The sequence below is a fragment of the Micropterus salmoides genome, unplaced genomic scaffold, assembly GCF_014851395.1.
Source record: "Micropterus salmoides isolate LMB-PRFRI ecotype aquatic unplaced genomic scaffold, ASM1485139v1 Ms_hic_scaffold_16, whole genome shotgun sequence".
In the NCBI taxonomy this organism is placed as follows: domain Eukaryota; kingdom Metazoa; phylum Chordata; class Actinopteri; order Centrarchiformes; family Centrarchidae; genus Micropterus; species Micropterus salmoides.
In genome coordinates, this window is record NW_024040707.1 from 29241597 (window position 1) to 29268809 (window position 27213).

At 38.7% G+C, this 27213-nt stretch overlaps 1 protein-coding gene across 2 annotated transcripts in view; it reads right to left on the reverse strand.

The window, feature by feature from the left end:
- tafa5l (TAFA chemokine like family member 5, like) overlaps nt 1-27213 on the reverse strand; it is a 57177-nt gene that overhangs the window by 26806 nt on the left and 3158 nt on the right. For both annotated transcript variants that reach the window (XM_038723799.1, XM_038723798.1), the window contains exon 2: nt 16145-16294. In XM_038723799.1, coding sequence (XP_038579727.1) covers nt 16145-16294 — 150 coding nt within the window. The remainder of the gene's footprint in view (nt 1-16144; nt 16295-27213) is intronic.

Sequence of the window (27213 nt, forward strand, 5' to 3'; positions counted from 1 at the left end):
CCGTTGCTGTTTATAAAGCACTGACGGGTTTAGGGGAAAATACGTTTCTTATCTTCTGCTACGTTATGAACCATCCAGACTTCTCAGGTCATCTGGGACAGGTCTGCTTACTGTCCCCAGGGTTAAATCTAAACACGGAGAGGCAGCTTTACTTTTATATGCACCATATATGTAGAACAAAGTCACAGAAAACTGCACATCTGCTGCAAAGTTCTTTTATGTGGAGGCTGATGACTTCTGTTTGCCGCTGCCTTTTATTAAATCAAGTTTGAGGCTTTTAGATTGATATATTACACAGCACTGTAACTTTTACTCCCCTGATGGCCTTCTTTCTGTTGGACTAAGTTATAATCTTATCTTGCTATGTCTTGTGTTGATGTGCTTGCTTGATGTTTGCTTGTGTTAGCAGGGTTTTTGACTCGAGCAAAATCAGCCACAGAGGTTTAGCCACAAGCTATAAATCTTGAGTTGATTTTAGCAAATTTACTAGTTAACACAGTTGGACATTGGTAATGTTAATTTCAGTGCTTTTGCACCGATTGCTGTCGAGCTTTGTTGGCTAGCTTGCCACCCAAGTTTCAAACAACATTATGCTGCTGCTGCTGGTGGAGAGCAGTAGAGGTGTCGAGCTGGACCTGGGGCAACACAGACGGGCTCAGCAGCCTATAGACATAATGTTAGCTAATAGTAGAGGCAAATGAGGCAGAAGAGGATGATGACAAAATAAACAACTGCATTTGTACAGTTGTACAAACATCACACTCTCAAATTGCACCAAATCTTACATAATGTTGCTCTAAATGTATTTTTATATTGCCTTAAATTGCTTTTACATTCAGTCTTGATGCCTTTTATATTTTATATAAAGCACTTTGTCTTGTTGTTGAAATGTGTTTTATTAATAAACTCACCTTGCTTTGTCTTGCCTTGTTCATAAACACATTCACTGCTAGAAATATTGACTTTTCTTACATTTCAAATTAATTTGTCTCTTTGCAGTATATGTCAGGGTTAGAAAACAGAAATATTATCATATCGTTGACACAAATTTAGGCTCCATTGGTTAGAATATTTTTTAGTGTTGGGCTGATGATTTCAGATGTAAAAGAAGCATACTGTATATTCTCAAATAAAAGGTGGTATTCAAATGGCTTATCAATAAATATTTCCAGTATCTTTTCCGTCCCACTTTTCTTTCATCACTGTTAAACTCAACTATATATAACTGTATATAGCTGATTGGCAAACTTAGCACTCTCCAGACTCAGGAAATTATAATTCCTCACTAACAATCCGGATTGGCAGATTACACCATTTGAGCTGCTTTATCTTTACTGTGAAACATCTGGGCAAGAAGTGTTGCATATCATTTATGATAGCTTAATAGCAATAACAAAAAATAGAAGCACTGCAGATAATTAGTGAATGAAAACAGCATTTCTGTTAGAGAGCAACAAATTAGTGAGTGTGACATGATTGTGCTGTTCTACAGAATTAGTGTTGTGAAATGTATACTGTATTATACTGATTTTACAGCAGCTAAACATGGAAACAGTGCTGAGTTTGCATTATCAGCAAACAGCATCAACAACAACATAAAATAGCAGATCAGAAAAAAGGGGAAAATTATAAAAGATACTTTCATTAATAAAAAGGTCTCTAATATAAACTTGTTTCATATAATTTAAGGTTGGTTGACCTGGTTCTCTCTGAATCTTAGGTAAGTAAATTGTGCAACATAACTTCTCATTTGTGTCTACATTATCCACACATTAAGAAAGCTTTCCTTTTGCTTAATCCCCTTTTAGCATAATTTTGCTCATTTAGTTTTAATAATCCTTTCAGTGAGTGTGAAAACAGAAGCTTGCAGCCAGGACATAAACAGTCTCCCTGCAGCCTGCAGTCTCTTATCATGGTGACCATCAAGCTTCATACGATTACAGTGTGATGCAGTGGCATGGCAACAATGGGCCAAGCAGAGAAAGGGAGAGGGACTGGGAGAGAGTTGGGGAGCAGATTAGAGTGAGAGCAGGGAGACAAGCAAGGAAAAGCACATAATCCTCCTGTGTACAATTGCAGCCTAAACAGTGACACACAGCAAGTTGAAGTTCAAATTTAAGCACATTTAAAACAACCCTAGTTGACCCAAGTGCTTTCCAAATTCAGGATACACAACAAATATAGACAACAAAAACAGTAGCAAAGGTCGACAATGTCAAAACTCAACTCTGTTTGAAGGCCAATGAGGTGGGTCTTTAGCAAGAACTTGAGCAGTCAGAGCAGTTCTTTGAACAGGCAAAATATTCCAAAGATTTGGAGCAGCCAGTGAAAAGGCTCGGTCACTATTATTTTTAAACCTGGACCTGGGGACATTGAGGACCATCTGATTGAGTGTGAATAAATAAGAAGATGCCAGCCCAAAATCTTAAAAACAAGCAATAAAATCTAAAAATAAAAAAAATAAAATCAATCCTAAAGCAGACAGGAAGCCAGTGGAGCGAAGCTAAAACTGGAGTAATGTGCTCACGCTTTTTAGTTCCAGTCAAAAGTCGAGCTGCTGCATTCTGGACTGCAACCGACAAAGAGATGACTGATCCACTCCAACGTATAAAGAATTACAGTAATCTAGTCGAGACGCTATAAATGCATGGATTACTCTTTCAAAATATTTGCGCAGCAGGTAGGGCTTGACTTTAGCCAACAGTCTAAGATGGAAAAAAATGGCTTTTTCAACAAAAGTAATCTGTTGTTCAAATTTAAAAGCACTGTCAAAGATCACACCCAGATTCTTGCTAAATTGACTATACGTTCCTAAAGCACCAATTGCATCTACACAAGCACTTAAATCCCCAGGACGACCAAACACAACAACCTCAGTCCTACTTTCATTAAGACAGAGAAAGTTCTGGTCCAACCATATTTTAAGATCTCTCAAGCAAGGACTGAATTGAAGCTTTGTCATTGGATTTTACAGGCAAATAGATTTGTCCATCACCTGCAAAGCAATAAAACGAAATATTGTGCTTCTTGAAAATGGACCCCAACAGCAGCATGTACAAAAAAAAAGAGGGCAGCACAAAAAGAGGGAAAAAAGCCTGAAATATGTCCTGAAAGAAAACAACAAAAGAAGTTATTTTGTAGAAAAATACGCTGTAGTTGTCATATAGTTCAGAATTTCAGAAGAGTTCAGAATTTATCCCTGTTATGCAACTGCCAATACTACAAAAAATTCATTTTATTTGTCCCAGTTAGTCACATACACATGTGAAAATAGGGTCCTGGTTGAAAGATTCTGAAGTTACACAGCAAACTGAGAAGCACTCCACTGACTGATGGGAAACTAGGGAATGTGCTTTTGACCTGGGTCTAAACTTTAACACTGTTCATGCTCAACTGGCACCAGGTCGTTTTGCAGTGGTAAGCCACTATGACTTAAACTCATGCCGCCACACTGTTAGTTGTCACCCTTATGTGCTTTTCAGATCGGAAATAAACTGGCCATTGGGGCCAGCGCAAACGTTCAACTAAGTTGAATATCAACCGCGGTGTATGCACAAGTGGAAGCCCACAACCTCCATGGCGAGGCGCAACACATGGGAAACAATGGGTTTCATAGCGCTGCGGTGCTGTTGTGTCTCAAAGGCCCATAACGGCCTTATTTAGCAAACTATATTTTGCAAACATTTTTTAAGGAATATGGAAGAGCTGTATTCAAAACCTTTAAACCATATGTTGCTTACACTTGTGTAGTTAACAAATTATCCTCTGAGAGAGTTAATGTCTAACACTACATAAAAGTGTTAAGAAAAACTATCACTGCTCTGTGTTAAGAAGTGTTACATTTTTAACTCCAAAAAGAGTAAGAAATGACACTAAACTAGTGTAAGGTACCAACACTCCACATAGAGTTAAATTAACACTCTGTGGTGTTGACCCATAAAGACACTTTAAAAGTCAACTACAAACATCAAACAGTGTATAGTACTAGATCTGTATGTGAAAAATTGCACTAGCACTATTCTGTTGACAGAAAACAAAGCTGATGTGCATCAGCTTCTGTTCCTTGCTACTAGTGTGGTCAAAATGGTGGGAAATCCCTTATGACATAAAACTGATGTCTTTGAAGTAAGTTTGTAATTCATGAACTGTGCACTAAATTCCACATCAGTCAAACCTGCTGTGTAGGAGAGTATGTTTATTAAAGTTCTAGTTCTGGCTTGTAATCCCCCCACCACCAACATGCCAATCACTATAACTGGCAGTGGAAACCATGTTAAGATGTGTCATTTCTGTGAGTTTCATTAAAAATCCAGGCTGGGGCACCTGAGATATTGCACATGACAGATGAATAAACAAACGCATGAACAGGCAGATCCATTACCGCCATTAATTTAGAATTCAGAAAGGTCAAGTAAGGGCAGCAGCTGTGAGCAAAATAATGCTGTCTTCCAAATCACATTACTAACACATTACAACAGTACACACACACACACACACACACACACACACACACACACCATACTAAAGTTCTTGTACACTGTTTTTGCAGTTAGTATACAAGACATTAATGGTACTTTACTCTTTTGTACTAACAGGAAATTACATTAGACATGTGCTGAATGATGTCATTCTAACAATGACTTTGGAACACTATTGCAAATATAATATATGAAACCTAATGCAACCATTCAAAATTAGACTATGTAACTTTAAACTTCGATTTATGAGCAATAAAAGCAAAAGCAGTAATAGCTCATGATGCTGAAAATGCATTCTATAGGGTGGAGTGCAATTACCTCTTTCATACATGTAGTAGGTTTGGATTTGGCCCTAACTATTCAAGCTTATTTAAGCTTATTCAAGCTTATTTAAACTGATCTTATGACATCAGTTTATACCAATTTCAACTCATCAGATTATTTTTAGATCTTCACAGAGGAACAAAACAAGGAAGTCCACTGCTTTTTGTCCTAGCTATCGAGCCACTTTCCATAGCTCTTAGATGCAATAACAGTTTACAAGGCATTGCACATGGTGGCCTAACTCATACTGTATCAATTTATGCAGATGATCAGTTGTTAAATGTCACCAACACTCATAACAATGCCTTAGAGTTCTGGACCAATTAACAAAAATATCAGTGCATTAACTTAATTTTAACAAATGTGAGTACTTCTCCATTAGCAGGAATTTACATACTTCACCAAATCGTACTACAGTTTAATAAAAAAACAAATAAAAATCAGCCCACACAAGGAAAGAATTTATGGAAAGAATAAAAGACCTAGATGGGCTCTCCCTACCGAACATGCGCTCATACTGGGCTACACATTTTATTGCTCTCTCCCTGTGGCTAAAGAATTGGAATAGTATGGCCCCACTTGGCTCCAGATTGAAATGACCACAACCAATCCATACTCACTCCATGCTTTGCTCTGCACATCTTTACTATCACTAGTTAAAAATATTAATAGAAATATAATTGTAACACACTATCACACACCATCACTATGCATTGTGAAACATGCCTACGTATTGAGAACATTTTTATTCAGTCAACCATAGTAAACCATGACCTTTTTCAACCATATATCTCTATATTCGAGAACAATGGGAAAATGATCTAGGGGTCTTGCTGTCAGATGAGGGAAGGGACATGGCTTTTTCTACAGTTCACATAACCAATGGATCAAAGTAGGGCTGAATGACAAATCGTTTTCAAATCAAAATTGCGAAGACGGCAATTGAAATGTGGGTTAAATATACAGCGCATCTGACACGTTTTAAACAGTCATGCAGTTACAGATTCATTCCGTTGTCATCCTTGTGTGACAGATCTGCTCACCAATCCCAAGCTGGCTCTCTGTGAGCCGGTTTCGTTAATGTTACATATCCACATGGAGCATTTCATAATAAGAGCGTTATGCCTGTCTGAATTTGCTGACTTGTTCAGATTTTGCTTATTTGTTCAGCTGTCGTTGATTGTAGTGCTTCTATTATGGTCTTTTTTTGTCTGTTTTAACTGTCTTTATTGTTGATGTACAATCAGGAGTCTCCAAAGGGTGTTTTATTTTGAAAATCGACCCGGATTCTCTATGCCGTTCTGTGTCTGAATTCCTGCCTCGTTCATCAGCTCTGTGCTGCTTGACGTGGCTTCCATCAAAAATAAACTGGCAGTGAATACTGAACTTCAATAAAAAAAAAAAATCGCAAATCGAATCATTATCGCAATTAGATATTTTAGTATTTAGTATCTAGTATGGAACTGGGACATATCTAAAATCTTTCCAAGAAAATGTATTTATTCAATAAATCTGTCTTGACCGTTGTCCATGGTGCTGATTCCAGAGCTGTCTTGGGTGTTCTTCAACATTTGTGCTGGCAGGCCTCAATCCTACTAGAAGGGAGGCATAGCCACTGGGTTGCTTTGGCTTATCAGCATCATCATATTGCTTCACCTGTTAAGCTCCCTATATATTGTTCATCTTGTCCTGATCCTGTTTAGTTTAGTTATTTATTCATGCCTATCCTGGCAGGAGCCCATTGTTTTAGTTTTTGCTTCTACATCTCTGCACTTATGTCCTATTTAACAATGTTACAATTACAGTATCTCCCACTGATTTCACAACCAAAAAAAAGATTTAAAAGTCATAATCAGCCTTTATTGCACTACTGCAAACAGAGATGGACAGTGCAGAACATTTTGGAAAGTTTTTATTGTTTCTGGCACTGTTTCACCTGTGAATCACGTTAAAAAACATTTTTCAAAAGACACAACCTCCAACAACATTACTTTCCAGGTTAGTTTACTGTCTCTGGGTATTTGTCAAGCAAATGCAGACTCCTAAATAAGGAAAGATAAAGGAAAAGGCCAAGAAGGCTGATAACCACTGACACTACCACTTGCCCCACAGATCCTTGATCCAGCAACTCTCTATCTTATCAGTTTTTTGTTTTGTTTTGTGTTTTTTTTTTTTTGTTGCCATTTTGCCCTCATTAGATAGTGACAGTGTAGACACAGCCAGGAGACATGGGGAGTGAGAGAGGGCCACAACATGAATTCTGGATTACAGAAATGGTAAGTAATACCTGGATTTCCACTTTTTCTGGCAGTACTTCTGAGAGTAGATACCATGTGTCTTGATAAAAATGTACAAGACAACAATCAATTTTAACAGCTTTTTTTTTCGGGTCGAGAGGACAGAAATGACAGAAAATACTTGATTTTCACTGGAAAAGAAAAACTGCCATTGCAAAGAATTGATTTGTTTGACCAGAATAAGTTGATAGTATAGTAAAAGTGAGCACACCAGGTTTTGCATTGACTTTTATGTTTCTAAAATCAGATGTAACCAAAAGTAACAAATAATCAGATTAGTTCATTTAAACACACAATATTAAAACAGAGTTATTAGCTTTTGTTTACTCACAAAAATCAGTCAATAGTAGTTTAACTTATTAAAGGTCACAATTCTACACCACACATATCAAAAAGGCAGTGATCCAATCCTGCTGCTGCTGTGAAAGAGTTAAATTAAATTGACACAGGGGACAGTGAGCCCTTGCTGTGTTAATAACAGCTCAGTGAAAAGTATGCTAAAGCCTCAGAAAGAGATACAAATTAATAAACATGTTTATAAGTCAGTAAATTAGTTTATGTGCTTGGAAGGGCAAAGGGAAATTTATGGGAATTCACATCAAACGTGAATGTAAGTTAATATAATCTCAACTAAAGGTCAGAGAGGATATCTGAACAGTGGCAGCATTAGACCCATAGCAATCTCATGCAATATGCAGAAATTCCACTCGTGATGATGGACGCTGTTTCAGCAGTCAGCCGAAAGGCTTTAAATGAGCCTGCGAGCAACAGGTTCCATCTTTAATGCACTGGCTATTAATGGAGTGTAGGGTGTGGTGCGGCAGGAAGCCAGTAATAATCAATTTCCTGCTGCTGTAATCATAGTTCTCTGTAAGTTAATTAGCATCTGTTGAGTGTTATGGTGTGGCGTCTGCAGCGAGGGAGAGGTGGTTAAAAGCGGTGTGGGAAACATGACATAGGCTGTGGGACTGTTGTCTTGTGTCAGGGCTATTAGATTAAGGCTAACATGAGTCATTGCGTGATGGAACTAATGGTGCATCTGATGCATGCGATTGTGATATTGTCCAATCAGCATCACAGATGGAATGTGTCACCACCACCACCACCACCGCCCCCCCCCCACCCCCCCACCCCACTCCTCTCATCTGTCTCATCACCCTCCTTAAGATAACACAAAGAGATGAATAAAATCTTATCTGCAGTGAATAAACACCACATATTCTCCAATATAAGTGATTTTTATTCAGCTGGAGTAAATTAAAAACACCAGGATGAGGAAAGTTCCACATGATGCAGACTGAAGACAGCAACAGAGGTACAAAGTGATAATGTCAGGGCACCTTACTGGAGGAGGCCTACTGCAGACAGCCAACCACATAGTAAGAGTCAAACAGTCTAATAGCCATCAAATAGGGAGACGCGTAAATAGGTTATTGATTGGCTGGTTAAACAACCAAATTACATCAGCAGTTGCTTTTAATGGAGAAAGAAGGAAGCCCATACATTTTGTTCAATTGGAGCTTTTTACTCCAGCGTTTTACTTTTGCTGACTTTAAATTGATTGTTTTAATACCAGCATTTATATACTACATTAGTTTTTATTAATTATTTATAATTTATATATTATTTATTAAGCAACTTGACTTGACGTAATTCGGTAAAGTTGAGTTTTAATGCTACCATTTTGACAACCCTACGCAGTGGTTAGAACCTCTGCAGTTCCAGCCCAACAGTTTTAGACGTACACATGCGCAAGTTTAAACAGTTAGTGACTACATTCCAATCCAATCTAATTTTATTTCTAAAGCACATTTAAAACAACCAGGTTGACCAAAGTGCTGTACACAATAAATAGACAGAATACAACACCAAACAAATACAACATACAGCTCTCATGCTGGATGAAAAGCCAAGGAATAAAAATGCGTTTTAAGTCGCAATTTAAAAACCGGAAGTCCAGTCTGACATGAAGAGGCAATTCACTGCACAGTCTCGGGGCTGCGACTGAGAAAGCTCAATCACCTCTGCTCTTGAGCCATGTTTTAGGGACAACAAGAAGAGATTGGTTCGCAGACCTTAATGATCTTGGAGGAGCATGCAGCTTCAATAGATCAGTGATATAGGCTGGAGCTAGTCCATGATGGGCTTTGAAAACAAATCCTAAAATTAACTGGGAGCCAGTGAAGGGAGGCAAGAACAGGGGTGATATGATCTCACTTACGAGTTCCAGTAAGGAGACGAGTGGCAACATTTTGAACCAGTTGTAGACGAGAGAAGGAGGCCTGGCTAACACTTACATACAAAGCATTACAATAATCAAGGCGTGTTGTGATAAATGCATGTATAACCTTCTTGAAGTCTGTGAAGGATAAAAAGGGCTTTAGCTTAGTAAGAAGCCTAAGTTGAAAGAAACTTGTTTTCACAGAACAGAACAGAACAGAATTGATCTGCTTCTCCATTTTAAAATCACAATCCATTTTAACGCCCAGATTTACCATAAGGTTCCAAGGTGCCCAGGTCTATTTGTGAGACATCAGAGGGGCTACTGGGTCTTAAAAAAAATATAATAAAAAAACTTAAATAAAACATTATAACCAGAGCCATGAAGAGAAAGGGTAGCTAAATCTAATTTGAGTTTTAATGTAAGTGTTTTGATAACCCTACACTGTGGTTAACTAAATGTTATGAAGCTAATGTTAGCTAGCTACCTCCAATTAATCAGCCTATCCTTTCTAATGCCTGAGAAACCAGCAATATCATGGGGTAGCTGGCTAGATGCAACATGAATTCATGAATTTTATCATGAATTTTACTAATGATGTAGCGATAAAGATTTCATTCATTCACTGTAACGTCTAGATGAAAGACTTCTCAGAGTTAGATTTCAATGGCAATGCTTTTCTTTCTGCATCTCCTGTAAATGCTAATAATGTTAGTCTATAATTAGGGATACACTGAAAAGAAAATTCTTGGCCGAAGCAGAACATAATGAAAACATTTGCTGAATTCTGAATACCGAACAAGTACATTCACATATTTTCCATTTATTTTGCCGTTTTTTCCCCCACTGCATAAATTAAACAAAATCAAAATGTACTTTTTACTCCGTGTTTCCCACAGGATTTGGAGAGACTATGATGGGTGGGTTCAAGGCCCAAGAGGGTCCGGTAAAGTGAACTGAACGTGACCATCTACTGTTAATGAACACATGTAATATGTTTTATACTTTCTGTGAATATAATCCAATTAATCTCATTTCCATAATGTATAAACACCTTATTTTGAAAACCGGACGTTGTCACATGTGTATCATGTTAAATTCATTTAGGTGTGGCTAGCTTAATCGCCTTCTCAGAAACGAGGGACAGAAACACTCAAAGCGGGTCAGACCATTTGTTGCCTTTTCTAAGAAGTCAGCCACAGATGGATTGGATGTGCTAGGAGAAGATTCAGCAGAACAGTGTCTGCAAACGGCGATTTTTGCGTCTTTCTCTGAGACTTTAAAATGCTTCCACACTGCCGACTTGTCAACGTAATTGTTCTGTAAAATTTATTTGCTCTTTTGACTTATTAGGCCGAACACCAAAAGTGCTTTTTTTGCTAATTTCGGCTGATTAATTTCGGTGGCCGAACATTCGGTGCATCCCTATCTATAATCTTTTTTTTTTATTGGATATTTTGACATTTTTAATACATTAAAGAACAATTGGATATTTTGCTTTTTGTGTGTGCAGTGTGTCTTTGTCCTACATTTAGTCAATTAAATGTAATGAATAATTACAATAATGTGCAGTGTCGGTGTGAAGTCAATCAGATGAGCAGTTCTCGAGAACGCTGGAAGCAGCACTTCCAGGGGCCAAACAATTGGCCCCCTCCAAACAGGCAAGCGTCCACACAATGCTGCATACAGCAATACTGGGAACCAAAAAAAATTATTTAACTAAGACTTAAGGTTCAAGTACATTATGTGTGGATAAGGGGACTATAAATGGTTAATTCCTTTACAGAAACCTGCCTTGCATTTAGATGTAAGGTCCTGTTATTATTGTGAATGGCAGTACCCTGGAATAGGACACACAATGGAATGGGTTTATCATTAATATTAATAGATACACCTTGGCTTTTCCTGTTACAATTTTTCATGATGTTCCTGTTATGTCAAAATGTCTGCTGTGAAAAAGGTCTATGGTTGCTGGATAATTGCAAGAAATGTCTGCGTCGTGACTTGCTAAACAACAGTTAGTTACTTCTTACTTCTTTCTTTGTATTTAGTATTTTGGTGCTCATTACTAAAAAGTTACCAGTGAGAAAACTACTGTTTATTAGGTAAATGTCTCTTGGGAGCAAAAAGTGCTAGTTTGAGTCAGAGGCTTTATAAAACGCTAGACAGAGTTCACAGGTAATAAAGAAAAGACAAACCATGTTTCTCTTTGTATACCAGTTTAGTACCATTTTTTGTTAAATGTGAAGCTACAGCAGCTGGTTAGCTTATCTTAACTTAAAAGTATAAAGACTTTGAAGAGAGGGAAACAGCTAGCCTGGCTCCTTCCAATGGTAACAAAATCTGTCTATAGCACTGCTAAAGCTCATGTTTTATCTTGTTTGTTTAATTCACACAAAACCGAAGTTTATAAAGTACTTAAAGGTCCAGTGTGTAATATTTCTGAGGATCTATAGACAGAAATGCAATATAAGATCCATAACTATGTTTTCAGTGGTGTATAAAGACCTTACATAATGAACCATTATGTTTTTATTACTTTAGAATGAGCCATTTATATCTACACCACTTTCTATGGAGGTCACAGTATTTTGTCGTAATTTTTATACAATAGCCGACAACGGACAAACAGCGCATTAAGTCCATCCATAGAAGAGGAAGACGAAGTAATAATAATTATAATTATTATTATTATTATTATCATCATTATTATAGTAGTCATCCCGGCCTTTCTGTGTGGAGTTTGGATGTTCTCCCCGTGTCTGCGTGGATTCTCTCCGGGTGCTCCGGCTTCCTCCCACCATCCAAAGACATGCGGCCTAGGTTGATTGGTGTCTCCAAAATTGTCCTTAGGTGTGAGTGTGAGTGGTTGTTTGTCTATGTGTGGCCCTGCCATGGATTGGCGGCCTGTCCAGGGTGTACCCCCCCTTTCACCAGATGTCAGATAGGATTGGCTCTAGCCCCCCCGCGACCCTGTACGCAGGATATTGACGATATGGATACAGTCTCTGAGTAGTCTTCTGGTTTATTAGAAGTAAGAAGAGAAGTGACATTTGGACAAATGAACGAGCACACGTGTTATTTAGCACGAGAGCCGACAGCCTGTGGATCTTTATACCATGAAACCAGACCGGGACAGATGCAGACAGCTGACGGCAGAAATCACTAACATAATCGGTGGGGATTTTCTCAGATGGAAGGCTTTGATGTGGGACAGATATTTTTAAAGCGGAGCTGAAGTTGTCTGTTTTCTGCTGGACAGGTAATAAAGTTAAGTTTGTTGTACTTTAGGAACGCAAATGAAAGCTGTTGTTTGATAGCTTTAGCTAGAAACTGGCCATAATCTACAATAGACCTGGCGTGTTTCTCCTGTCCACTTTTGTAAAAGGTTTTTCTCCAGCGCTGTGCTTTTTCTTGTGGTGTAAAATATGTAGTTGGATTAATTTCATGTAGTGACTCTCTCTCCAGTGCTCTGTTTTGTCTTTGTTGGTTACCTTCGTGAGACAATCAGCTGATCACTAATTGGCAATAAAATGCAGCTTCCAGCATGAAAGCTCGGATCATATGGTATAAAAAATATGTTGTTGGATTGTGATTTACTGTAGTTATTCTCAAGCCTCTGTTATGGCTTTGTTACGTGGACAGAAATGTGCCCTTACCTTCTTGAGACAAACCGCTGATGAATATTATTGGTAATAAAACAGTAACAGCAGGGAAGCTCAGATCAGCAGCTAAACTTCTGTTGAATACTGCCCTGGTGGAAAACATGTATTTATTTTACTGCTAACAGTGACACATAACATGACCGTGTGCCTGTCAAGTGACCAATAATGAATACTGTGCACACAAATGTGTTTGTACTTTCACATACTAAATGCCCAATAAAAACGTTGCACCGTTTTACCTCTAGCTGAAATTATGGCAATCAATACTACTTTGTGTTTCTGTTGTATTTAGAAAAAAAAACCAAAAAACTTTTTGGTAAGATTTGCAGATTGTTTATCTAATTAATTAAGCAAAGCGAGAGGAGTCTTGATCCTCCCCTGACAATGCCACATGTATTATGTGGTTTATAATGGACTGTGGTGCAGAAACAGTGAGGCTTATATTGTCTTGTTATCTGTCAGTGGTCATACTTGATGCACTAGATGTGATTTGAGTTTTTGAGATGTCTGTCCAGATGAGCCAACCCTCCCAAGATGTAACAAAAAGTATGATTACAGCACAATAAAATAATGTATCACAGGAGAATGACATCATGTAACATTTCATTTCTTGATGTGGCTGTTGTTTAATGAACAAGTAACAATATAAATTCACAATAACATATGGTTTTACTGAATAATCAAGTAAATATAATTTCTTAATATATCTATCTAAAGAAACCTGATTTCTTGACTGGCAACTCTCTGCTGTCTCACAGAGGACATCTTTTGTCCTGTCTCAGGCACCGTAGCTATACAGCTTGCTTGGATAGGGGAGGGGGGTGCAATTCGCAACTCTCACCACTAGATGCCACTAAAACTTACACACTGAACCTTTAATAGGTGTTTGTGCTAAGCTAAGCTAATCTAACTCTTGGTTAACTTAGTGTTCACTAGGTGTACATTAAAAATAAATTTTGCATCAAACTAAATAAATGCAGTCTCCTTAAACACAACACTGCTGCGCAAGTAATAATGTGGTCTAAGGCAATTTGTGCAATTGACCCCATATATGAGAATAATTCTTAACACTGGATTTTTGGAACACACCAACTAATTTTTTTTTACAGTCTTAAGTATTAAAACTGCATGATCTAGCTGAACTTCAAACAGCCGTAATTATATTCAAGGCTAGTAACAATATGTTGCCTGGTAATATACAGAAGATTTTCTGCAAGAGACAACTTAAGGGTAGTCAAAGGTTAAGACTCCCATTATTCTACAACAAGGAAGTTTAGGCAAGGCAAGGCAAGTTTATTTGTATAGCACATTTTAACAACAAGGTAATTCAAAGTGCTTTACATAAAACATAAAAGCAACAGGGAAATATGTAAAAGTTTAAAAGCAACATAAAATATAATAAAGGAAAATAAAAACAGGCTGAGGGGTTGAGCAAATAATTGAGTTACAATTAATTGTTAATTAACTGAAACTCCAAAAACCCTCGGACACTACAGAAAAAATAGGACATGTCTGTCAGCAGGCCACTTTGATCCAATTATACTCTAAACCCACCTGCACGTTTACAGGTGGACAGAGGTTCCTGCAAATCACTCGGGTGCAAGATTTAAGACCACTTAAAAGCAATGGTAAAAAGAAAAGTCTTCAGTCTTAATTTAAAAGAACTGACTGTTTCAGCAGACCTGCAGTTATCTGGGAGTTTGTTCCAAATATACGGAGCATAATAACTGAACGCTTCACCTTCTCCTTGTTTAGTTTTGACTCTGGGGACAGAAAGCAGACCTGCCCCAGACGACCTGAGAGGTCTGGATGGTTCGTAACGAAGCAGAAGATTGGAAATGATTGGAAAGGACTCGAGCAGCAGCGTTCTGAATCAGCTGCAGCTGTCTGATGGATTTCTTAGGGAGCCCTGTAAGGACGCTGTTACAGTAGTCAAGTTGACTGAAGATAAATGCATGGATAAGCTTTTCCAGGTCCTGCTGAGACATAATTCCTTTAATCCTTGATATATTCTTCAGGTGATAGTAAACTGACTTTGTAATTGTGTTAATATGGCTCCTCAAATTCAGTCCGTGACTACACCAAGATTTCTGGCTTGATTTGTGGTTCTTAACATTACAGATTGAAGTCGAGCACTGACTTCCAATTGTTCCTCCCTGGCTCCAAAAACAATCTTCAGTTTTATCCTTGTTTAATAGAAATAAATTCTGGCACATCCAATCGTTGACCAGTGCCTGTATGGGATTATAGTCCCCTAGTGAAATGGTTATGTAAATCTGTGTGTCATCTGCATAATTATGGTAACATATTTTGTTGTTTTTCATAATCTGAGCCAGTGGAAGCATGTAAATGTTAAACAAAAGAGGCCCCAGAATGGAGCCTTGGGGAACTCCACGTCATTTTTGACAGCTCAGATGTGTGATTACCTATAGACACAGAGTAGTCTCTGTCCTTTAAGTAGGATTCAAACCAGTTTAGTACTGTGCAAGAAAGTCCAACCCAGTTTTCAAGTCTGTCTTGTAATATGTTGTGGTCGACCGTGTCGAATGCAGCACTGATCCAATAATACTAAGACTGAAATTCTGCCACTGTCAGTGTTTAAATGGATGTCATTGAAGACCTTAACAAGAGCCATCTCAGTGCTGTGGTGTGGTCGAAAACCTGACTGGAAGACATCAAAACAGTTATTTAGTGCCAAGAAAGCACTAAGCTGTTGAAAAACAGCCTTTTCAATGATTTTACTTAAAAATGGGAGATTTGATATGGGCCTATAATTGCTCATTAGTGAACTGTCTAGATTGCTCTTTTTTAAGAGTGGCTTAATGACTGCAGTTTTCAGGGCCTGTGGGAAAAAACTCTAACATTTAGGGGATAAAGGGGTAGAATTACATAAGTTTTACTCCTTCCTACTCCTTTTCACACATGTAAATAGAGGTTTTTAAGTTATTATGTTATGTTAAATTATGGACCATGTTTTTTACCACTATATTTTTACTTATTGTTTTGGATATTTGACATAAAGATATCAATCAATCAATGTAGACAATTATTAAAGGGTTCTGACCTACTGTTATTGTTGATTTAGTAATAAATTATGTGGTTACTATAAATCCATGGCTCCGTTGTCCTCCCCTTGTCTAGAAAGGTCATTCAACTCACCGTCTACACATGCCGGCCTTGCCCTGGTGGTCCCGGCAATCTGGCCTCTCCGGCAGGCACAGCGGGCCGTCTGCCTAGCGATGGTCCGTCTGGGAACGCTGCTGTCTCTGTTGAGCATCACTATCTCGCAGGTTCCCACCGCCAACTGGCCTGCCAAAGACAGCAGCAAGGAACATCAGAGTACATCACATTAGCATAATGAGACTGTAATGATCATATTACAGAAGAACAACTGGTGTTCGAAGGTAAAAACAACTGGCAGCCTGGATGCAGGGGCCTTCTTTGGTCTGTGTAGCACTGAACAGTTTAATACTCTCATTTAAAATCTCAAATGGAAAAATGAACAACTGATTCAATGTTTTAAAAGCAGCATCTTCAGTTTTAATATAGCTCAGTTGATAAAACTGCCTTATATTGATTATTTGGAAAACAAAAAAGAATCTGTTAAAAAGTACATTTTCTATTTTGCTAGTCTTTACTGCATACTGATTGTTTTCCTTTTCTTAGAGTGTTAGGAATAAAATCAAAAGGGTTCTTCTGATTGGAAACATGAATGTGCTCAGCAAATTTCATAGCAATCAGACCACTACATTATGAGATATCGAGAATGTCCTAAAGATAATTGTCTGTCAGAAGCAAAGGTGACATTGCCTGACATCGTTAGAGCACAGCAAAACCTCCTGGAGAAGATGTTGGGCGGATGGTTGTTATTTTTTGTACATTTTGGACATTCATGGTGCCCAGACAATGAATCCTAATGACTTTAGTGATCCATGAGTTTTCCTCTAGCTCCACCATGAGGTTCACATTTGTGGTTATGATTAGTAATGCCTCAACAGTTATAAATGGTAAAGGGCTACATTTATGTTGTGCTTTTATCCAAAGTGTTTTACGAGGTTGTTGCCGCTCATTCAACCATTCATGCAGGCACTAACACAGAGGGCTTCGAGCCACCATGCAGGTTGATGTGTCTTGCCCAACGACATGTGAACTGCCAACCTTGTGATCAGTGGAGGACCCACTCTACCTCCTGAGCCTCAATGGATTGCCTCAAAATCAGGGACAGATATTCATGTCCTCCTCAGGATAAATTGTTATCTTTTTGGTAATCCCAGTCCTTTTACTTAGCGCCATCATCAGGTCTTTTCAATGACATTCCCATCAGCCTCAGTTGTATTTTGAGTTCAGTGCAAGTGTGCAAAAATAAGTGCAATTTTACATATAGTCCCAGGGGTAGCAAAAAAGATATATATGGATATAGATTATATATATATATATATATATATTATATATATACACACACACACACACACACACACTGAACTAGTTAATGAAACGTGGACCTATGGCTGAAATAATGTGTGACTTGGTTGGCATGGCAGTCAGTGGCTGCTGGGCACTGTTCTCCACAGACCAATTGTCAAGCCAAGTTAAGCTCTTCTGAAATGGCAAATGGACAGAATGTCTTAAAGTGATGATTACCTTGGTCTGAAATCTCGAGATGTGTGTCTGCTATTCTTACACTTCTATCCAAGCACAGAGAATTACTTCAGAGTTCTCAGCCATTACAAATTGATGGATGACTCCCTGGCCAGGGACCTGTGGTTAAGCAGGTTTTTTGAGTTTCAAATTTGTCAGAATGTGATGTCTAAATTAATTACACAAACTGGAGAAACCTAAAATACACAAGGCTGTTTCAGCTGCAAATGGAGTACTTGGGGGGGATTCAATTTATGTTCTTCATCTTAACTTGTTCATGTCAGGGGAGTTAAAGGAGTTGATGAAACACATTTTAAACTTTTAACTCAACTTTTTACTTGGCAAAGTGTGTGATGAAAATAGCACAATTCCACTTTGATTCCAATTTCCAATAATTCGTGTTTATTTGAAATATTGAATGAGTTTGGATGAATGTATTTAGCATTTTGTAACAGCAAGAGGTGAATTTCCAGCAGCTGCTCAGCATTCAAACATACCTGTGTCAAGGTGAAGAGCTTTGTTCCTGGCTATAGCTCGTGATAATTTCTAATGAGTCACACTAAAAACTTTCCAACAGGCATTGGCAAACAAAAGAAGAGCTGTAACAATGATGCTTTCAATGTTAGGATTTATTAAATGAACCCTCTATGTGGCCTTTTGTTGCAGCAGTTTGATTGACCACAGCCGTTTTGTTTGTGGAAATGATGTAAAAACCAGAGGGAACATATTTAATTGTCTTTTATTTAGGCTTTCCTGGTTTATTTGAGGAGAATTATTAACTTTTAATAGTCTTGTGTTTTATAGATGAACAAGCTTTAATTAAAGTAAATTGCTTGAGGGTGTCGGCTGCTTTCAACACATTTGGAAGAACAAACATTTCAATATATGTAGATGACACATTTTCAATATCACCTTAGTCATTCAAAATCAAAGGGACGTTTGTTGCAGCCTCAAATGAGAACTAAAAAACGAATCAATAACTTGCTGAACTGCTGCTGAACAATACTAATATGTGTGAGTACATCAAATCTGACTCAGCTTGAACTCAACACATTTCTAAGTGTAATATAAATGCATGTGGAGGTAAAGAACTATATCACAACTTAGGTGTTTAGGTTGAACCGGACAGTAAAGCTCAGAAAAAGTTAGGGAAACTTTTGTAATAATCTGGAAAAAGTAGCATAGTTTCTTCCTTCTTTTCTGTATTAAATGGAAAGGTGCCAGTGAAAGCCATTCAAGCTGACACTGAAATAAAATCAGCTCAGCAAAGAGAGGTTAGAGAAGAGTCTGTGCTGCAGTTCTTGTAAGGTCAATCCCTGGCATTCACCAACCATCACTCCTTAACACTAGAGCTTCCCAGCACCCTCAAAGGCTCATTAAGTGAGACGCAAACTGCTCTATAGCATGAAATGACTGTAATAATGGCAAAGGTTAAAAGGGTTGTTGATCAACACAAATGACTCATAAAATTACCTCACCAGGTGCTGAGACTTCCAGGTTTCAATAGCCTCTAAGTTTCAGAGCAAGACATGTTGGAATTATTCCAAATGATGATTATAGTGAACCTGTGGGCTTTTTTTAAGGATATCATAACGTCAAAATGTCTCCTGGCCATATATATATATATATATATATATATATACATAGTATATATTAGGGTTGTATGATTAATCTAATCGCAATTGCAATCACGATGTCACCCTGTGTGTGTGACACTCTAGTCTGTGTGTGCACTGCAGTCTGCTCATTATCCACAGACACACCGGGCTCTACAGTGCCACCATTTCACTCGCATATGCCCCTAAAAATAGATACTTGCGAACTGTAAAAATTATTCAAGAGCACAGTGTGCAAGTAAAGACTACAGCCTACTGTAATTCCCCCCCTCCAACAAGCCAGGAAGTGAATAAGTGTATATCCCATAATGTCAGGCCTGCTTTGCCTAGTTGGTTAATATAGCCTTGTTCTTGACCTATGTCAAGCTCTAAAATGCCTGAGTTTTCACAGACTTTACTGTCTAAATGAACAGATTCTCATATTTTTTTTGCAGTACAGTGACCCTTTCTTTCTTTTAGGTCAAACCTCTCTGCTATGAATATTTCATTTCATAGCATCAGTTGTGATGCCCAACTTCAGCCACCCTCTACCCACCACTCAGCCCACTCTCCACTCAAGTCCCTGTATAGTTGGTGCCTGCTTGGAGGACAGAGATGCCATCAGATATCAGTGCTTTCTGCCATGTTTCAACACCGAACAGATGAATGGGCTTCATGCAATAAGCCTGAAGGAGGAGAATAGTAAGGCGGGGGGGGGAAGTGGGGAGTGGTGTAATATGGGTGGGTGGGTGGGGTGTTTTATAAAGTGCCCTCTAACCACGGCCAGCGCTCCATCATACATACAGCTGATAATTCATGTGACAGGGGGTTTCTGTCACTCAGTAGCGTGAAGACACTTGGCCGCGTCTCTATTTCACATGATGGAATACGCATACGGCTGCACCGGCGAGAAGCGTGCTGGGTAAAGATGGCACCACATTGCTGTCCAGCCTCTGGATTCTGACAGAAACAACATCTAGAGGGCTACAGGAAGCCGATACAGAGCACAGAGCTTGGCACTCAGCACTGACTGGCAGCCTGATGACCTTATCACTGAATCACAACACTATACAAGTGCAGCGTGGCAGAGCATACACGCACAGGGGTTGAAACACATACAGCTTAGAGCAAAGACGTCTGTGCTCTACATATCAGGGCTTTGATCAAACACTGCAGATCACCAGACATACTGCAGATCACCAAGATACAGGAACACAAATATCTTAATATCTCTCCTAAAATAGGCTGCCAGGAGTCACACTTGCTTTCACAATGTTACCCAGTTCAATGTGCGTCACAGCCATATTGAGAATTCGTGGGCATGATGAGGTTATTAAACTCTAAATACATTACACTGGCTGACCCCGCCAACGTACAGTGAATAAAGAAAACCTCTAATTATCATCTTTCCTGTTAACTTTGCAATCTATTCCACTGTTCCTTATTTAGAGAGTTGAACTCATCAATAAAACCATAACTTCACTCTATCTTATCTTTTTCCTGTTTGTCTCTTTAATTAAGAGACTGTGCAGATACATAAGTAGTTAGTCCTAACTGATAAAATACCTTTATCAGATTTAACAGACAAACACATCAGACCCAGCTCTGCACTGCTCCCATACCACTGAAACCAGATTGGGAGCTATGAGAAATGCTATGCTTCTCCTTAGGGAAATTGCCATAAAATTATATGACAGGCTACAATGAATGAACTATGACAAGAATTCCATTTCCATATTACAACAATCTTCCTTTATAGATTGTAATTACTTGAGGGCTGCTAAAGATGGAAGTGAGGTTTTACAATTTTCCCTGCAAACTACAGTTTTGAACTATTTTTATTAAAAAATCCACTTCTTGTAAAGCTAGTGCTGTTAATTATTAATGACAATATGTATTGTATTTTCCATAATTCTCCAAAAAAGACCTAGCTATAGCACAAAACCACTCTGTGCTGGTTTGGCTTAAACTTCCTGGCATTTAATCTAACCAGTTTTCCTGAAAGCAAATCAGACTCTAATCACTACACTGGCATACAATAATAAGTATGAGTGATTATCTTCATTCCATTGTATGTTCCTGTCTTGATAGAAGTGCCGTTTTTCAAGGATGAAAATGGGGCTGCCAACAAAGTACCAGTTTAGAGAGCATTACAATCATATTAACATGCATCAAATCAGATTTGAATTCAACTGATCTTCTATGGGGCTATGTTATAAATATTAAAGGCACAGGTAATCAGTCAAAATTGATTTGTAGTGGCTGCAGTTATAAAATTTTAAAATGTAATGAGCTTTCACTAAACCCCCATACCACCACGAATCTTACATCCATTCAGCTGCCTCATACTGCTTAGATTTGAAAGCCTTATGTTTGGGGGCGGAAACTAATGATTATTATTATTATTATTATTATTATTATTACTACCAATTTTGGAGTAATTGAATTATTCAAATGGACTAGTTTTATATTGTGCTTTCCAACCTGAGCAGGACAAAGTGCTTTGCAAAGATGTACACAAACACACTTGCTTACTGATGATACCATTTGAGGCAAAATTTGGGGTTCAGTACATTGTTCAAAGACACATTCAAATTAAAATTGAAATCAAACAACAAATCCTAACTATCCACAAATCCAAATGATTAACGATGAGAACAGCAGCAAAAACTCACAATTGATAAGCTGAAAGAAGAAGAATTGGCCTCCACTAGTACAAACAGATGTGTTGCATTCACCAATTTTATCTTACTTAAAATTTTCTCTTAGGAATAAACATTATTATTTATTATTACAACATATTTTTCTGTTGACCGGCTAACGACTAATTATTTCAGCCCTAATAAGAATACCGACGTGTTCTCCACTGCTTGGATTTTTTGCTTGATGACTTAAAACAATTAATTGATCATCAAAAGCCTGGTTAGGCTGGTTAGCCTGGTCACCCTTTGACATAATACTGTTTTTCAGTGTTATGCTAAAAAGGAGGCAAATCAACTCAATCCAGCACATAAAAAAGGTAATCTAAGTGAGTTTATCCGGATTAGCCCTCCACTGCTGCTCTGATTTTGACTGCAGCGCTAAAACCTAATCTTCCCTTCATGCCCGTTCTGATCTCAGAGGTCTATCTGTTATCAACAACTCAGGACGACATCAAACAGCAATCTTATTTGACTGAGCATATGCTAGTTAAGGCAGCCACAGCCACGTGCATCTCATTACCTTAACACAATTTGACACGTGAAGCGCAGTAGGTAGCATGTAATAGGACACCAGGTGAGAGAGGCAGATGTTTGACTGACCCCATGCTTTACGCTTCCTGACACCACCGTGATCTTCTGCTGCTAAACAAATGGGGCAACAGAGCAGAGCGAAACATGCGCTTTATATTAATGTGCTTGGTTTAAAGGGAATACCACCGCTTGATTTCACTTGCTATTTGAATATTCTACAGCAGTCCAATCAATATTTATGCAAGTGAACAACTCTCTGCTGAAGTCGGTGGCCCTATAATGGTACCTAAGTATGCAATTTAATCTGAAGCTGACAGAAATGAATCAGGAACAACGGTAAAGGGAAGTGTGGGAGCAGCCGGGTGACTTGTGGAGATCAGGGGTATGCTATGGTATTAAAGGATGAAGCTCATTTATCTGCAAGCAGCAGTGTGTTGGCCCATAGTCAATCCACCATTTATTGTTCTGAGGAGCAGTTCCAGTTCCCATATCCTGATGACAATACAGCTTGAAGTTTCTGCTTTAAAAAGCCCTTTATATTTACAAATGTGTACCTGCATTGTATTCAAATGTGGGGATTTTTAAGCCGCACCAAGCATGATGTTTATACAATCACAAGCACCTAGTGGGGCTGCAGAGAAAGAGAGAAAAGCACTTCAACCCCACCAACTGAGACGCCAGAGATGTGCTCTATTTATCTTTATCTTTGATCTATCAAATTTAATTCTCGTGTCAGGTGTACACTACTCCACCCACAGGGACTGACAAATTGAAAGTTCTCGTAGCAGCAGTAGGACAGCAATCCCTGGGGGCAAAACCAGACTCAACACAGTTAGATTGTTTCCTTTTCTCACTGGAAAGCAGGAGAGGCTGTATAGTTTGCTAATGTCACTTTACAAGATTTTTTGTAGTTACCACTCTAACATTCAGTGCTGCCACTGTGTGACATTGCCGAGGGCTGCTTTAAAATAGAAAATACTCCCCTTACATACATCCCCTGCTACGACTGACACTGTAATTTAGGTCTGGTCTGCAACATGCCTTGTACAGTACACATGATGGAGGTGGATTCTGCAGTCTAGGGTGCAGAGATATTACAATGAGTACAGTAATGCATGCAGAGAGGACTGTAAAGCCACAGTGACTCACTTCAAATTTCACTCAGCTAGCCCTCCAGGATGCCCTCCTTCTTTAATGCAAACACAGAGAAAATGGTGAGCATCAGAAGATTATTATGACCCCATAAGTACTGTAAAGTAAAGCGGGACTGCGTGAACTGCAGCTTTAATATTCAAGCACGGCCGTCTGTGATCATGGCATCAGGCAGAAAATAGAACAGGACACAAGACTGAAGGAACATAATTCAAATCATTTACACCACTCTGCCAATGATGGAGCAGTTTCAAGCCCAGAGCTTTCCGCAGAGAAAATAACAATGCAGAAATACACTGAGCAGTACACTACACTCAACCACAAGGGAGGTCAAAGCTGACGGCTAGAAAGAATTCATATTCAGGGAGCTATGAAATATGAGCTTTGTGTGCTGCCAAATTGATTTAGCTGTAAAAATTCTTTTCATTTTGTTCCATAAAGATGCTCATACTTTTACAGCTCTGCCGCCTATAGAAGCAGGCCTCGATGATTTGCTTAGAATTTACAACCAAGGTCATAATCAAAGCGGGTCTCCCTTTGCATGCTTAATGCCGCCTTGAAGAACTGGAATGGAAATCATCCTTTTCACTTCAAAAAGTCGGTAATTCTCTGCTACTCTGATTAGTTTAATGCTTGGATGGATAGGCCCTGCTCCCTGAGTAAAAAGAGAATACCACCCAAAGATTTTTAAATTCATCATTCTGGCGCCCCATGAAAACATTTTGTCTCCCACACAGGTGCCGATTTGTTCAAAGTAAAAAAAGAAACCACAACAGCATCTGGAATAATTTACTGAGATAAAATCAGTCTGGTTTGTTTATGGCATTTGGACAGGAAACATCAGACACATTGCACAATGCTAAGAGTGGACTGACTGACTGTGTAAGTCCGTCATCAATGGAGCTCTGTACTGAATGTAAAGCCACAGTGAGTCACTTCAAAATTTAGTGACAGCCTGTGGAAGTAGCTCATAAAATGTGTACTGTCATTCACATTGACAGCTTGTACTGCAGAGCAGGATGACAGAATAGATTGTTGTTTCTGCTTCTCAGCTTCAGGACACTGTTATTTGTTTTGCATTGAATTTTTCAACAAATCAAAACGACTAATTATGACATGTTACATAGTATAAAGCAGCATTACTGTCTGCTGTACTAATATGAGACCAAGTTTAGTTCCGCAGATTAATTTAAGTAGTTTGGTTCATCCAATTTATCTTGGTGTATTAATGATATTTGCTATTCCCCACATTGCTGTTTTGCTGAACAGGAAGTGATGTTCAACATTTCTAGATTATTAAAGCAGAGCATTAAAATGCTGGTTAGTTAGCATAAGAAGTGAAACAACCACCAGAAACTAAAACATGCACTAATAGATTTTATTTTTTAGATTTTTGTTTATTTACACATTCATCAGACACGGAGTAACATAAGCTTTCATTTGGAATTCTTTTTCTTGCCACCTGAGTGCAATATTCACACTCCTCTATGCTTTTTTTGTCTTCACCAATACCTGAGAAAAACAACTAGCTCTTTAGCCACCAGATATTCAACATCATTGACCACTGTGTAACTTCTTCATTTCTGCCATTTCGTGGTGGGCAGATCAGCGTTTTTGCTTTAGATTGGTAAGAACAAAGTTTGTGAGCTTGAAAATCAAAATGTTGGGCTAAAATAGGCTTAAAGCTCTGTTGAACTAAGGGGGACAGCACATGATGATTCTCTTTAAGTCTGTCACTACAGACCTTTCACAGTGATATGATCCAATGTTTATATATGTATATATATATTTTTTTTTAAAAGGAGGAATTTTCATGCTCCCACTTTAAGTTAAAATGTATTATTGGCATATAAATTCCTTGAGCTGAGTTAGAGCAAAGGCCAACTGCCCTTCCACCTCCAACTTACAAATGCGGATAAAAAAGCTCCACACCCTTCCTATTCACACACACACACACACACATACACACACACACAACTCAAAGGTTCGTGGTTGACAAAGCAAGGAGGAGTCGCCACTGCTCGCTGACTGCACCACTGAACCGAAATGTGGTCCAGTGAGGAAATCCAGACATTTTCAAATTTATCGTTGAATAAACTGGCAACGTTGAGAGCTGCTGACAGGCCATTCATCGTGGCTGGTGCTGGCCCAATGGCGTGCGCGAACAAGGCTGCTGCACTTTGATTTCCTGTCCTGGCCACCATGACGGATGAGCTATGAAGAGGGTGGAGGCAACACAGTCACTCACCACCACAAGGCTTCACCTCTCTGCCCACCAGTTCAACTACACTCGTTGCTGCTTTTGGGGCCCCTGCCATGGAGGTGGAGGTGGTAGAGAGCTGGTCATGGAAAGTGATGGGTGCTTTGACTCTATGAGTGGTGAGTTATTGTCAACACTAAAAAATATACTGTAAATTGAGTATTATACTAGATAAATTATAAAGATAAAATGATAAATAAGCAGCGGTGGTCAGAAGTACTTTTCCAACAGCACTGACTGGTCAAAGTCGCAGTTTACAAGGAGGCTTTTAGTAGGATTTGAAGATTACAAGTACGGATTAAAAATACAACATGTGTCATTCTTAAAATTCAGCTCAGCGCTGGAAAGAGGAATGAGCAACATACAGAGCATGTCAAAGCTCAAATCATTTAACTGTCACACCAAAACCAGTATAATCTTTTTACTCTAGGAATATGAAGGGTACCTCACACGAGACTGATTGAATGATTTTGTACAATAACACGCTAATGAGATCATTTTCAGATGAAAACGAGTCGATAATAAATGGCTGAGGGGAAGGGGAAGGGGAGGGTTGCTGTAACTCTTCAGATAATATGCATAGGCTTGAGAGCGTTTCATGGGCAGTAATACGAGGCCGGTGACGGCAGCATTTTGGGAGAAAACACTGCAAATTAGAGGCTAAGGGAGCATATTTCAGCTCCCTCATTTCACACAGTTCATTTTTCACATCAGTGTCTACTTTTGTTCCTGGCAAGCTGCCAAAGACATTGATGTAGGCACTATCCCTCCTCCACAGTGGTAATTATACTGCTGGCCAATGCTTGATTAAAAGATCTAATCTGCAAACTTAGTGTTCAACATCTCCCAACTAGTTCCAATGCTTCAAGTCTGTTCTCTCTGTCTTTGACAGCACTGGAATCCAAAATGTTTTGTCATGGACAGCAGCCAATGAAGTGCAGGGAAACATCCTTTTGCTTTCTATTCTGTGTCAGAGCGAAGGTGTAATTGCACCAGCAGATGTATTATTCAAGATGAAAGCATGGCAAGGATGGATATAGCCTTAACCAAAGTGAAACAATACAGCTCTGAAGGAAGAAGTCTGGCCTTTTTCTGTCTGCACCAGGAGCTAAAACCATAAAATGGGGTACTAAATCATCATCCCACAAGGTAGCAAAGAGCCTGCATCTGAATAAAGAAGCGTGGGGTTATTTTGGCAACAGGGTTCTAGTTATTCAAAATACTATTCAATATTCACAGTCCAAACTTCCTGTAAAAATGTTATTCTGAAAATAGGGTCACCACAATCTATTACAAAATAAAACGTATAACAGGTCCAATATACTGGCAGTTCAGTATCATACAACCAGA